General features: G+C 38.0%; 1 protein-coding gene across 1 annotated transcript; it reads right to left on the bottom strand.

Moving 5' to 3' along the window:
- Nucleotides 1–8,791: 8,791 nt before the first annotated feature.
- LOC104247848 (LRR receptor-like serine/threonine-protein kinase RGI3) lies at nt 8,792–13,159 on the bottom strand. Its single transcript, XM_009803971.2, has 2 exons — nt 10,193–13,159; nt 8,792–9,538 (listed from the first exon to the last, which is right to left on the bottom strand). Exons 1-2 carry the CDS (start codon nt 13,017–13,019, stop codon nt 9,030–9,032), a joined length of 3,336 nt encoding a protein of 1,111 aa, XP_009802273.1. The 5' UTR covers nt 13,020–13,159; the 3' UTR covers nt 8,792–9,029.
- Nucleotides 13,160–15,451: the final 2,292 nt, after the last annotated feature.

Genomic DNA, 15,451 nt, shown 5'->3' with positions numbered 1-15,451 from the left:
TTTTGCATGTCTAACTTGAAGGTAATTCCTTCCCCATCCTAGAGGTCCAGAGAATGTTGAAGCAACTGCAGCAACCAATTCCATGAATTCTTTGTCTCTTTATCAACAACTGCTCAAGCCAAAGGATAGAAATAGTTCTGTGAATCCTGTCTAACAGCTACTAGCAGTTGGCCTTTAGCTTTCCCCTTTAAGAATGTACCATTTAGAACAATAAAAGGTCTCAACCCTAGCTTGAAGCCCATCTTTAAAGCTTGAAAGCAAATATACATCCTTAAGAATCTTTTTCTCCCTTTTTCAAGTGCATTCTTTGAAAGGTTTATAATCACATCACTGCCTGGATTACTATCTCTCAATTTAATTGCATAAGCTTAAAGTTTGTTGTACTCATCACTAAAACTACCATCTAAGCTTTCCAAGAGCATTCTCTTTGCTCTCTTGCACTTCTCATGACTTATATTTAGTTCAAAACCCTCTTCAAATCTGCCAATATCTATGTTACCTTATACTTAGGATTATCCTATAATTTAAGCTTGAAATATTATGCAATGGTACTGAAATCAATTGTATTGTTATCATAAGCAACACCACAATTATGTTCTGTATTTAAGGTCTTGATCTTAACCCCACCATTCCTCTCTTTGGATATCAAACACAAAAAGGGACAACCAAATATATCACCTTTATACCTAAGCCTTATTCGTTCACTCTTCAACAATTCTAATTTTTTCTTGTTTGACAAAGCATACAACTTCATACACTTTCTAACTTCTGGTATGTCCTTAAAGGGCATACCCTTATACAATTATTTGTACTCATTAAGTTCTTTAGTTATCTCCTTTTTTTGTACTTTCAATATTTCTAATTTTTCAGAATCATATTCTTCTGAATCAGAACTAGAGTTAAATTTTAAGTCACTTAAGCTGCAGTCAGTACAAGCCTCATCCTCATAGGTGTATGATTTTGTATGGTCTACAATATCAGGGATACCATGAATATGGGGCTCACATTCATCCACGGCATAAAGGTTAACAACATTATATTCATCAGATATCAAGCCCAGTAAATGTCTAATCCCAACATCCCCCTCATTCTCATAAAATTTACCAGAAGGACTAGTAATAATAAGTAGTTGAACCCCTACAAACCCTACCTCATTTATATATTCATTCACTATGTCTATATATGAAAGTAGGTCTGAATTATAACTTATCCAAGTGTGCACCAGTTTCTTTGTGTATAAGACATTAGGCTGTGTAACCCAATCACCACCATAATTGAATATTATATCAATTAACACCATCTTCAATAACCCACAAATATAGCAAATAAGTTTAGTTATCAAAGAATAAAGAAACTAATAAAAAGGCAGAACTAAAAAGGGAAATTGAAGTAAAAAATCAGTTAAGACTAGGGGTCCCCCTTCTACACCAAAAAGACCACATTCATCTCTGTCATACCACCATTGAAGGTGGTCTACTCATAGAATACTTTAATACCAAAAGGTCACACAATTGGGGACAACTTCACTTAATAAATAAAGAAGAAGTTCAGATCTTGGGACCAGCCAACATAAAAGTTCACTTTCAGGCCCACTACTTAATAAATTAATCAAAAAATTATTGAAGGTGGTCTTACTCACATAATACTATAATCAAAAAGTAACACAATTAGGGATAAATTTACCTATTAAATGACAGAAAAAGCTCAGAATATTGAGACCAAAAGAAACCCTAAACCAGCTAACAAAATAAAAAACCACATCGAGATCAAAAATAACTTCACATCGGGACCATATCAATAATAAAGCATGCAAACATTTGAAGCAGACAAAAAATATGAATATATAACTGAAAGTGTAGAAATAAATGTATGGATGTCGATTAAACACAACAAATCAAAACCCTAGATGAAAAACCCTAGAAAACATAAATAACACACAAAATAGTGATCAAGAAACAATTAAGGAAAGAAAAATGAAGCCTTTTCATGAAAAAAATATTACCTTTAGAGCATCTGCAGTGGAAATCAACAATTTTCGTCTGGGTTCCAGCAGAGTCTTCTAGAGAGAGTGAAAGAGAAGAGAAAGTGTAAAGTGGTCCACTACCTTAGGTTCCCATGTTTTTAGTTGGAGAAAGGGTGGGTAAAGTATGTGGGTCGGAGCAGGTTCGGTCCAATTTGAGTTATTAAAAGGAACCAGATGGCCTTGAACCTTAAATCAACGCCATGTGTCTATTCCATCTATTTAGGAATATTTTTATTTAATAGTGTAATGGTAAGGAGTCTTTTGACCTGATAGTATAACAAAAGACATTTTTAAACAATTGTTAATAGTGGAAGGATATATCAGACCCTTTATTGCAATCACTATGGCACTCTCAATTAGTGAACAGTAAATAATCTAATTTGCATTGGTTGAAACCAGACTCTGTGAGAGCTAAGGTGAGCTTTAAATTCCATTGTCTGCTAATCTGTTTTATGCCATAGAGGGATTTGAGTAGTCTACACACTCTAGAGTCCTCCTAACTACCAAACTCTTGAGGCAATGACATGTAAACTTCCTCCGAAAGGTCACCCTAAAGGAAGGCATTGTACACATCTATCTGAAGCGAAGGCCAACCATACTAAGCATCTAGAGCAACAACACTCCTAACCGTGACCATCTTCACCACAGGTGAGAAGGTCTCATGGTAATCCAAACCCGCCTGTTGAGTGAACCCCTTTGCAACTAACCGAGCTTTGTATCTTTCCACAATCCCATCAGCCTTGTACTTCATTTTATAAACCCATTTGCAGCCAATTGGAGTCTTGCCTGCAGGTAAATCTACCAACTCCCGGGTGTTATTGTTAGTAAGGGACTGAACCTCAAGTTCCAAAGCATGTACCCAATTGTTGTCTTTAACAGCTTGATCAAATGTTGTAGGTTCAACAATTGGAAGAGTAAGAAGTTACACAAGCTTGATAAGATGGTGATAAAAAGAGTAACTGAGGGAAAAAGAAATAGGATAAAAAGTGGAAGTAGGTTTGACCTGATGGACATAATCAGTCAACCACAAAGAAGGACTAGATGTCCTGGCAGACTTCCTCAAAGTGACATCTAAAATAGAAGAGGGATGTTGCTTTATAGGAGAAGGTGGTGAGGGCTTGAACCTCAAGTTCCAGAGCCTGTACCCAATTGCTATCTTTAACAGCTTGATCAAATGTTGTAGGTTCAACAATGGAAGAGTAAGAAGTTAGACAAGCTTGATAAGATGGTGATAAAAAGAGTAACTGAGGGAAGAAGAAATAGGATAAAGAGTGGAAGTAGGTTTGACCTGATGGACATAATCAGTCAACCACAAAGAAGGACTAGATGTCCTGGCAGACTTCCTCAAAGTGACATATGAAATAGAAGTGGGATGTTGCTCTATAGGAGAAGGTGGTGAGGGAGTCAAGTTAGGTTGCATAACAGGAGATGGAGGCTATTGTGGACTAGAAGGTTCTGGTTGTGCAATAAGGGGTTCTGGAGTTAGAACAGAAGCTGGAGACAAATTGGGTGGCACCTTATCCATGATAGGAAATGTATCATCACAGGAATGAATAGAGGCTGGACTAGAAAAGGTAGGAGTTGAGTTAGAAAAATGTGATTGTAGAAATGTGGACTTGGGATGTCTAAAAGGAAATATAGTTTCTCTAAAAGATACATCTCTACTGACAAAAAATATTCCTGTTGAAATGTTATATAGCTTATACCTTTTTTGAGTCTCTAAGTAACCCATAAAGATTGCAGGAATGGCTTTAGAAGATACCTTGTCTGTGAAGCATGATGTGGTTGCATAATACAAGCAACCAAACACCTTAAGGTGAAAAAGTGAAGGTGGTTGACCATGAAACAACTCATAAGGATATTTCCCTGAAAGAATTGAAGAAGGCAATCCATTAATGATAAAGGCAGTTGTAAGAGCACATTCTCCCCAGAAATTCAAAGGGGCATGAGACTGAAACCTAAGGGCTCTAGCCATTTGAAGTAGATGTCTATGCTTTCGTTCAGCTATGTCATTTTGGTATGGAGTGTGTACACAAGAACTCTGATGGACAATTCCAAGAGAAGTAAAAAAAGTTGCACATTGAGCATTAAAAATTCAAGACCATTATCACACCTAATATCTTGATGGAAGCAGAAAATTGATTCTTAACAAGTGCAATAAATGACTTAATTAACAAGAACACATCACTTTTCATTCTCATCAAGTAGATCCAAGTCATTCTAGAGTAATCGTCTATAATAGTAAGAAAGTATTTATACCCATTGTAAGTACATTGTCTATATGGACCCCACATATCCATATGTACAAGTTCAAAAGGGGTTATAGTTTTCTTATGACTAATAGGAAAGGGGAGCCTAGTTTGCCTTGCTAAAGGACAGATAGTGCAAGACAACTACTCTTTATTCAACTCATGGTGTTTTAGAAAGTGAATTTTCTGTAGGACTGCTACTGGGGCATGACCAAGTCTTTGGTGCCATATAGAGCAGTGATCTGAATTATTTGATGAAAGGATAGTAGAAGCTGGAGTAGAAGCTGAAACTGAAATAGAAGAAATATGACAAGAATCTGTAGTAGGTACTATTGTATTGAATGTTGTGACTGATGACTATTCAGGTGTTTTGATAGGTGATGGCTTCTTGGCAGGTTGAAGTATGTAGAGGCCATCCTTCTCTTTACCAATCCCCTTCACCTTGCCAGTGCAAAGGTCCTAAAAAATGCAAAACTCATGGAAGAATAATGCAGAACATCTTAGTTCTTTGGTAAGTTTGGAGACTAACAATAAGTTGTATTTGAAATTTGAAACATGAAGCACATTACACAGTTCAAGATCATCAGAAAGAGTTAGTGACCATGTATATGTTACAGATATAATATTTCTATTTGGAAGATGAATTTTACTAGTATTAGTTAACACAATAGTAGATTGAGTTAAAAGGTCCAGGCTAGAAACCATATGATTCGAGGCCCCAGTATCAATTATCCAGGAATTAGGTTCAGAACCTGCAAGCAAACAAGTGTCAAGGAATTCCTTTGTACCTGCCATGTTAACCTTGGCTTCTGCAACTACTGGTTCTTGGTTAATCAACTTCTGAAGCTGATTATATGCTCTAAAGTGAACATTAACATGCTGCTAATCCATGATGGTCCACTTGCTTCTGGTTCTTCAACATGATTGACATTGTTAGCTGAATGTCCTATGTTACCTCCTGAGCTTTGTGGTCTATCATAGGTTCTCCTTTTGTTGAATTTGTGATTGGGTGGATATCCCACCAACTTGTAGCAGTTTTCTCTCTTGTGTCCTTTCATATTACAATAATTACAGTATTGTCCATTATTTCTTTTGAACCTGTTGTTTTGTGTGGCAGCTAAAGCTGTAGGATCATTCAAGTTTATCTATTATAGTGTTGGTGTAAGTTGCGATATCATGTTGGACTGAATCTTTTGGCTTTCATCATACATGATCATATTGTAGCCTTGATTGAGGGTTGGTACAGGAACTGTTAGCAACACTTGACTTCTAGATTGGGCATATGTCTCGTTCAATCTCATTAGGAACAGTACAAGTCTCTGTTGCTCTATATGTTCTGCATACTCTTTGTGCTTTGCACAGTCACATGGCAAAGGTACCATGGACCAATATTCATCCCAAACACTCTTCAATTTTGAGTAATACTCTGATATTGAGGATGTACCCTGACTTATGGTGTAGATTTCACGAAGCAATTGATAAATTCTAGTCAAGTTCTTCTTGTCAAATCGTTCCTTAAGATCTATCTAAACACTGGTAGTATTAGTTGAATACATCATTCCATTTGCTAATTCTTTTGAAACAGAATTAGTGATCCATGATAAAACGAAAGTATTACGCTATTCTTACTCATGCTCTAAGTCGCCTTTGTAATGTTCCTTATAACATGTTCCATCTATGAACCCTTATTTGTTCTTCGCCCAATAACGCAACTTTCATAGAATTGCTCCATGTTGAATAGTTATTAATTCTCATTAATTGATATGGAAAACACTACCTGGACTATCCGATAGATGCAGGTAAAGAGGATGCTTAGGACGAATATCTGTGAACTTCTCTCCATTGTTCTTCTCAATTTCTCCAGATTGCGGCATTTTCACATTCAATTTCTCAGTAATTCGAAACCAAAACTCAGCTCAATATGAAGGTAGGAATGAATAAAGGCCTCCGATTGTAAATGTTACTGGATTTTAGGGCAAAACAACCTTTGTCACAGCGATCGTGAAATTCTAGGGCTAATCCGTACCAATTCCTCAATTCTCTCAAATTTTTGTCACAATAAGGTTGATTCTTCAATAATAGTCCCCAATTCCGCAACAATTCAGCTCGGAAAATCCATGAATCTATGGCTCTGATACCATATTTGAGCGAAATTGATCGAAGAGAAAAGATGCAGACGAAGCAAGAGAAGAAAGAGAGGAATACTTTGTTCTGATATTGAGAAAATAAAAGACTAACTATACACGTATATATCTATCCTTATTCATACTGCATACTCACTCAATACAATTAATTAGCTTAACTACTCAATTAACCATATACCTAAATCTAACTAACTCTAACTGACATGTACAACTCCCACAGCCTATGTACAAGTATTGCTACTACTGCTCTTTTCAACAATATATAAACACAATATAATTTTTTAGGAAGTAATATCCAATTGATCATGTTTCAGTTATAGTAGCTCCACCCTTGACCAGATCTAATTGCCATGTGATAGTAGCCCACTTTCTAGACTTACCCAACAGTTTACATTTGCACTCTGCTCGTCTTGCATGCGCATCCAGCATCCTCTCGTGACCGCTTCTTCATTTGAGACTTTGAGTCCATAGTGAAAAATAAAATGACAGAATTCTTGGTTGCAATAATAATTTTAGGATATTTTTTTCTTCTCTCATTAAGTTTGTCCATTTATCTAACGGTGGAAAGGAAGGTAAAATGTAGAAGAATTATAGTGGCCCTAAAAACTCTATGCTTAAGTAATATAAGATGAAATACTAAGTTGCATCTCAAATTCCATAGTTATTGACATAGATTCTGATAAAGTCATAAGCTAATAGCATGTTTGGCCAAGCTGGAGAAATCAACTTATTTGGGGAAGTGTTTTTTTTAAAAGTGCTTTTGAAAAAAGTACTTCTGGAGAAAAACAGTTTGTGTTTGGCTAATCACTCTGAAAAGCACTTTTGAGCAATAATTTGTATTTGGCTAAGCTTTTCAGAAAGTGCTTTTAGGTATCAAATTACGAATGAGAACATGAATAGATTTACTTAATAGTTAATATTATAAGTAAATAAATAATCTTAAAAATTTGTTATTATAGGCAATAATTAAATCTTTTCATTTTATTTAAGTAAAATATGAAAATAAAATTAAAAAAATTAAAAACTACTTAGTTCTTTTAATATAAATTAAATATATTAAAATTCATTCAACAAATATAAAAGCATTCACCATCTAACGCCACTATATATTAGAAAGCTATACTAAAAATAAAAAGAAATACTTATACATTAATATCCTAAGTATTAGGTTTAATGGTTATTTTGATATATACTATATTTTGTTAAGTGTATTTTAGGTAAGAAGAAAAGTCAAAACTGCTTCTGCTTCTGCTTTTGGGAAGAAGCTACTTTTTTTTGCTTCTCAGAAACTACTTCTGCTTCTTCCCAAAAGCACTCTTTCCCCCCAAAAAGCTTGGCCAAATACCTCAAGTTAGGGAAAAAAGTGCTTCTGAAAAGAAAAAAAAAGAAAAACACTTTTGGCCTCTTGAGAAGCTTGGCCAAATGCATTCCGTGTACTTGGCTGGTCAAACAACTTCTGCTTCCGTATGATGGATTTATATACGAGTAATTGTTTATGTGATTTGTATGTGTACAAGTATATGAGACTTCATAGCCATTTTTTCTTTTTTCTAAGCAGAGCAGATGCACAAACCACTAAAGACAAATGTTCCACTTAGCGTGTAGTCTGTAGGTCCATAGTTATCCACAAGTTTGTGGACGTGTTCAAGTGAAATCCCTCTAATGAAGGTGCAAACACAAGCTTGAATTAAACAATACTTTAGGTATCATGCTTTTGTCAAACCATGACAATGCTTTTGAAGAGTTAAATCAACTTGAAAGTTAGAAATAGAGAGTGACACTTGTATTCTGTTTTTTAACTCGAAAAACGTCACAGTGTTGTGGGTTCGCCTTAGCTTTTTGGAGTCGGCATAAGCTCTGTTTTTGTCTTCCAAATTGGTGATATATTTCCTCACTCATTTGTAGGTTGGGTCGTACATATCTCTGTCACATAGTGGGGGTTGAGGGGTCCTTGAGTTATGTAGATGATAACATTTCAGTTTGTTGGATTGGCAGAAGCTTCTTCTCTTGTAATTCTTGGACAATAGCTATGGAGCCAGAAACACCAGTGGTTTAAGGCTTTTTTAAGGCATAAGGGTCACCCTTTCAATCATTGCCCCAACCTTCCCACATTCCCACTCCCAACTACCCCTAATCCCTACTACTTTTAGAGGGTGCCCCTCTAAGTGGCGGATGCAACGTTGCGGTCATCTGAATCCTATATTTTTGATATGGAGAACAAATTTCTATGTAAAATCCAATAAAATTTATAACATGTGGTAGATAAGAACCCACAATTGTAAAAATACAATTGGTTCAGTCTAAGAATTTAAAGGATGAACTCACCAAAAAGACTTCTAAGTTATTTGACTTTCCAATTGTCAATCACTTCAAAATGACAATCAACGGCTGCTAGCAACTTTCCATTTCTCTTCGTTTTTATTTTAGAAGGCCGTTTGAATGAATAGTGTTAGTTTTTACTGCAAAGTAAAGAAAATGTTGACTTTGCTATACAACGGATTTCATTTGCTAAATAATCAAATTGACCAGAATGCTCCCTCTACTTCCTTAATTTACGATGCTAATACTATCTAGTTCAAAAGAATAACAGATCTATCACTGACTATCACCACTTTATTGTTGGTTTGTGGTGTTATAGCTAACAGAGGAAGATGAGTGAGTAAGAGAGCAATTAAATGACCCTTGGAGTCGTAACAACTGGGCTGGAGTCACAGATGAAGATGAGTAAGAAAACACTGAAGCATCGGGCATTTTTGAGGAGTTGCTCGACGTCTTTTTAGCTTCACTTCCTGTTGTATGCTCATGGATAATCTCCTTGAGTAATGCCACCACATCTTTCATTGTTGGCCGATCTTCAGCCCGATTACTAGTACACAACAAGGCTATTCCAAGGGCCTGAAGCATTTCCTGAATTTGTGTATCAGGATGTCCTTGTAATCTTGGATCAATTACATCAACTGGATCTTTCTTGCTCTTTAGGTGGTCGCGTACCCATTGTATAACATGTTGGCCATCAGGGAAGGACGGATCGACTGGCTTTTTCCCCGTAATGATTTCTAGCAACACAACTCCGAAGCTAAAAACATCGCTCTTCTCTGTAATCTTCAGCATACAAGCATACTCTGCAAGAGACAAACAAATAGAAAAGAGTTTAGTCCTTTTCATGCCAGATTTTAATCGACTATTTGATCATGATGTTTTGAGACCATAACAAAAGGCATTGGTTGGGTGATTTTTTTCACATATCACAATCTGACAAGAATGAATGGCCAAAAAGGTATGGAAGCAGCAGCAATGTGTCCATGCTTGGCTGTGAAAGTGTGCCCACTAACTTGGTTCTGGTTTTTTTAGACTATGCCCCATCCTAAGTATCTTTAGGGCCATACAAGGCAAAAAGATGGGGAAATAGTACTGTAGGCCAAGTATGTCATGACAAACTTAGTTTTGCACATACTTAAAGCTAGCACATGCCTTCACATGCACCTATTGTCAAAATAGTGACACAATGCCATCCCTATGGAAGCAACCTAAACTAAATTCTTCTACTTCTGCATTTGCTGTACTTAATATTTGTCCTCTTCCCCTTCCTCGCATTCAGTTCTTACATAAGAATAAACATTCAATTATTCTAATGTTTACCTTGGACTAAGTAATAAATGAAATATCACGAAATTACCTAGATTCACTACGAACCAAGCCACTATTATAGTAATGAATAATAACTAGTCGATTTTGAAAAGTAATAAACTTGAATTAGGAAGAAGAGAAATATTTACCTGGGGCAAAGTAGCCATAAGATCCAGCAAATTGTGGATTTGCTGAAAATGAACCAGGTTCCTCCTCCATGAGTCTAGCAAGTCCAAAATCAGCTAAACATGGCTCGTAACGATCTCCTAACAGAATATTCTGAGCCTTGACGTCGCGATGAAGGATGGGCGGCACGCAGTCGTGGTGCAAGTAAGCTAAGCCCTCTGCCACTCCTAATGCAATCTTGAATCTAGTTTCCCACTCGATTAAGCCTCCACAACTCTCGTGTAAAAATGCACCTAGTGTACCATTGGGTAAATAATCGTAGAACAATAGCTTAGTCTTTCTATTAGCTGCCCAACCAAGTAATCTAACAATGTTCCGATGTCGGATACGTGCCAGCGTGGCAATCTCTGACGAGAATGCCGACATTGAGTGCTTCTCCGATGCTCGGAATCTTTTAACGGCGATCGTTAATCCTGACGGAATATTCACCTTGTACACAACGCCGGACCGACCACGGCCAAGGACATTAGCAACTGTCAAACATTTTGCCACGTCAGCGATCGATAAGTCGAGTTTTTGGTACACCGTGACCTCCCATGGTGGGCCCAGTTCCACGTCATTGTCGCCATCTAGATCGTAATCGTGGGCCCTACGGTTCCGTATCTTGCCTCCGAGAATGATGTAGAGAGCTGCCAGAAGGAGAGCGCAAGCAGTGCAAAGCAACACTATCATCGCCACCCTCGCCGCCTTGCTACGCCGCACACCGCCGCCCCTATCGGCTGAGCACTGGTTGCCGGAGAAACAAAGCTCTGGATTGCCAGCAAGCACACTGAGTGGGAGTTTCGCGAAGAATGAGGTGTCAGGCACGTGCCCCGATAAATTGTTATGTGAGACATTGAGAACCACGAGATTTTGTAGGTCTGCGAGAAAATGGAGGTCACCTGAAAGCTGATTATGAGAAATATCCAGCACACCGAGCTTGTCCAACGCGGCGAACTCTGCCGGAATTTCACCGAAAAGCTGATTCCAGCTGAGGTTCAGTGCAATTTCCAGGCCAGGAATTTTACCAACACTCGCCGGAATGTCGCCGGAGAGTTGGTTACTACTCAAGTCAATCAACTGAAGCTTCATACAGGAACCGAGTTGAGTTGGAATCGGACCAGAAAACCTGTTCTTCCCGAGAACAAGTTTGGTGAGTGAACTCAGAGAGCCGAGACTTGGACTCAAAGTGCCTTCAATTAAATTATCAGAAACATCAATGAATTGGAGGATACCAAGCTGATTCAAATTCACCGGTAAATTGCCAATAATTGAGTTGGAATGCAAGTCTAGAAAAGTCAGATTCCGGCATCCAGAGATCTCCGGTGGAATGATTCCAGTGAGGCGATTGGATCCGAGGTCGAGGAAATTCAAATTCTTCAATTTCCCAATCTGCGGCGGCACTGACCCGGTTAGCTTGTTATCACTTACCCGGAATCGAATTAGCGATGAACAGTTGCCTATCTCAGGTGCAATGGGACCAGAGAGATTATTAGACAATAGGAGTAGCTTGTTCAGCTTCTGAAGATTGAATATACCTTTAGGAATCGGGCCAGTCAATGCATTTTGTGACAAGTCAACGGCCTCGAGATTATAACACGAGGAAATTGAAGAAGGGATTTCCCCCTCGAGGCGATTTTGCCACAAGAATAGCAAAGTTAAATTCGATAAGTTCCCGAATTCCCATGGTATGGAACCAGTGATCTCATTGTTGTCTAGCTCAATGTGGGTAAGAGCAGTGCAGTTACCGATTTGTGATGGAATCCGACCCGAAATCTGATTGACACTCAACTGCAGCTCTTGCAGTGAATTCAATCCCCCAAATGATTCAGGAATGCTTCCAGTTAATGAATTCATTGAAATGTCAATGACTTGTAGCTGTTGACAGTTTCCAAGCTCTGGAGGGATTGTTCCAACCAAATTGTTTTGCCATAAAAGGAGGTTTTGAAGATTTTTGAGGTTTCCAAGCTGAGCTGGGATTGAACCAGTGAGTGAATTTTCGTAAAGATAGATGTTTTGGAGCTCAGAGCAATCCCCGAGCTCCGGTGGGATTTGGCCAGAGAGTAAGGAAGTGTAAACCGCAAGTGTTTCGAGTCTTTTTAATAGGCCGAGGGAAGTAGGGAGAAAGCCAGAAATGCTGGTTTCAGCCAAGCCTAGCATGACCAAATTGGTACAGTTGCCAATTTCTTGAGGGAGTGGACCTTCAAGATTCTTGTTGCCACCTCCTCTAATGATCTCAAGCTTTTTCAAATTGCCAATACTACTTGGAATTCCTCCACTGAGCTGATTATCATAGAATATCAGCCACATCAAGCTTGTGAGGTTGCCAATGCCCTCGGGTATGGATCCAACTAGTCGGTTGGAGTTGATATGAAGTTGCTCCAGCTTTGGCAAGTGACAAATTTCACTTGGGATTTCACCTGTCAATGCATTGTCACTCAAGTCCAAGAACTTGAGCCCCTGAAGCTGTCCAATCTCTTTTGGAATTGTACCAGTAAGATTAGTCCCTGACAAAACAAGCTTGTTCATGGACAACAATGAGCTAAAATTGGAAGGAACATTCCCAAGCAAATCAACATACTTCAATTCCAATCCAACAACTTCCTTATTGAAATTGCAAGTGAGACCAAACCATCCACATGGAGTTTCATCAGTAGGATCCCAATTGCTCAACACATCCAATGATCCATTTAGGCTTCCCTTCCAAGAGAGAAGAGCTTGGCCTTGTGGGTTGAGGGCAGAGGAGAAAGAAAAGAGAATGGTGAATAAGGAGGAGAAAAAGAAGAGGAGGGTCCATGAATAAACAGGCATTAGAACAAGTATGCGGCAACTGCTACAAACTTCAAGATTGGGCACACAAAGGAAGCTTTGTTAATGTTGTTCTTGGTTTTGGTGTTGAGATTTGAGCCTAGGGAGGAGGGACAAATAGAGGAAAACCAAATCATGTCTTGTGGGCTAATGGATTTTTATGTAGATGTCATATATAAAAATTAAGAAAAGTTGCCAGAATCTCCGGATCCAAGAACAGCTAGGCCACTATGTGTTGTTCAGTAAGAGAGTGGGGAATTTTAGATGTGTGTTTTTTAGGATTTGTTTATGAAGTTGTGAGTGGGGAGGGAGATAACTCTTTTTTCTTTGTTTTTTTAGTTAAAAATGCCAAAGATGGTGCTTTCAAATATTTAAAAACATTATTTTAGCATGGTGTCTTGAACTTCATTATCAGTTGACATGTGACCTTTTGGTTGCTGTTATATTTTGGAGCTGCTTTATTTTTATCTTTTTTCCTTTTGGGGTTACTTTCTTGCATTTATATACTATACTATGGTAGTCACTATGGAGCAGTAGTAGCAGAATTTAATGGGTAGCATATGAAATTTGACAGTTCCATCATTTTCAGCCAATTGGCATTTTCAGAATTTGGCGTCACCTCAACTCTTGTCTTGTTCACTGGAACTCACTTAAGGGTGGTAATAGTTTCACAAGAAATAAGAATATTAGATCGCCCGTAAAGGTTAAATATATAACTGACTTTTTCGGACAACTACGAGGGACAATTTATGCATTTTCCCTACATAATACTAGTATGGACCAACATTTAAGGTAGCAACCAAGATATGCCAAGATTCATTTAACGTTTGAATTTAAGATAAATGACAAGAAGAGAAGGAGTCGTGAACCAAAATGTGGTTCTTTTGGACAAGTAGCACCTTAATAGGTGTAAAAAAAAAATAGCATTTTTATATATAGCGTCCAAATACATTAACGTTAACTGTGTCGTTAATGTATAGCGTCCAGTATTTGGGCGCTATACATAGAAAGCTGACACTAACAGGTATAGCGCCCAAATACCCGGCGCTATACATAAATCTTTATGTATAGCGTTCAGTATTTGGGCGCTATACACCTTTTTCCTGATCCCACCAATAATTCCTAACTTCAATAATTCAAAAGCGTATAGTGCCCACTTTTTGGGCGCTATATATAAAAAAAACTCTGGCTAGTCATTTCCTATATAAAGAGGTTAGGATTGTATAGAAATTCATTCAAAAGGTGTATGGCGTAGAAATTTTCCGGCTAGCCATTTCCATACTCTTGTTGAAACATTTATTGTTGTTAAATTCTCCAGCATTTTTTCATTATGTCTGAAGAGCGTAGAATAAGAGTTTCATTATATTGGGTGGGTGAGGTTGTGATGGAGAATAACTCTGTGGGCTACAGTTTACCTGCTCAGTGTCATGTTAAATTGTCACTTACAATGGAGTACGATAAATTAATATCGTTGTTATGCAAAAACATAAGTGTGAGGAAACGTTTAGTGATACTTAAAGTAACCGGAAGATATCTGTATTCCGTCACTCCGCAAGGGGTTGCTTTTTACTCGGAGTTTAACAGCGACGATGATGAAACTTTGAGTGATTTTCTGAGGACTCCGGATGAATGCCGGGAATTTCTTGTAATCACAATGTTGGAGATGTACGTGAAGGTCGAAGACGTTCCAAAAAATGAGGTTGTGCGTAGTAGAGATAAAACCCAGTCATCGGGTGGTTATTCTGGAGCAGTTTTTGCCGGACAGGTTCCGGATGAAAGAGTTTTCCTTGATTTAAACTTATCACCGTCGGCGAATGAGCAGCGAGAAAATAATTTATACCCTGCTTTCCATAATTCACAAGACGAGTGGTAAACTTCAATTTTCATTTGTGTTAATTATGTATATTTTTGGTGTATTGAATTTGTATTAACGCTCATATACTTAATAGGGGGTATCGGCCGGATATGAATTTTACAAGTGGTCCATAAGGTAGTCATCACCTAATTGAAAATGTCCATCATGGTATTTCATCACATTACGACTTGTAAGTGAAGTGATATAGCCATATGGAAAGCAATTATTAATTCAGTAGCTTATATTTTTGTTGGTTGTGCAGTGAAAACGAGCAAGTTGAACCACCCGTACTCACTCAATTGCCCGAACACAACGTATTACATCGGGATCTGGCAGATGCACAGAGTGAGGAATAGAACAGTGATTACGATAACAATGTCGGTGAATCCGGAGACGAGACACCCTTTCCTCGTGAGGATGGTGATGCGCAGGATGAGGAGGAAGGACCTGATTTGAAGAGAGACCCCCTAGACGAACAATGTACGAGTCCGAAGTGTCGTTTCATTCAAGGGAGATTCCTTACATTAATAACTTTCCAACCGTGACGGATGTGGAAGCTCTCACAAGGGATTTTGATGAA

Source organism: Nicotiana sylvestris, chromosome 3, assembly GCF_000393655.2.
Source record: "Nicotiana sylvestris chromosome 3, ASM39365v2, whole genome shotgun sequence".
Classification (NCBI taxonomy): domain Eukaryota; kingdom Viridiplantae; phylum Streptophyta; class Magnoliopsida; order Solanales; family Solanaceae; genus Nicotiana; species Nicotiana sylvestris.
This window is presented reverse-complemented; position numbering and strand designations above follow the sequence as displayed.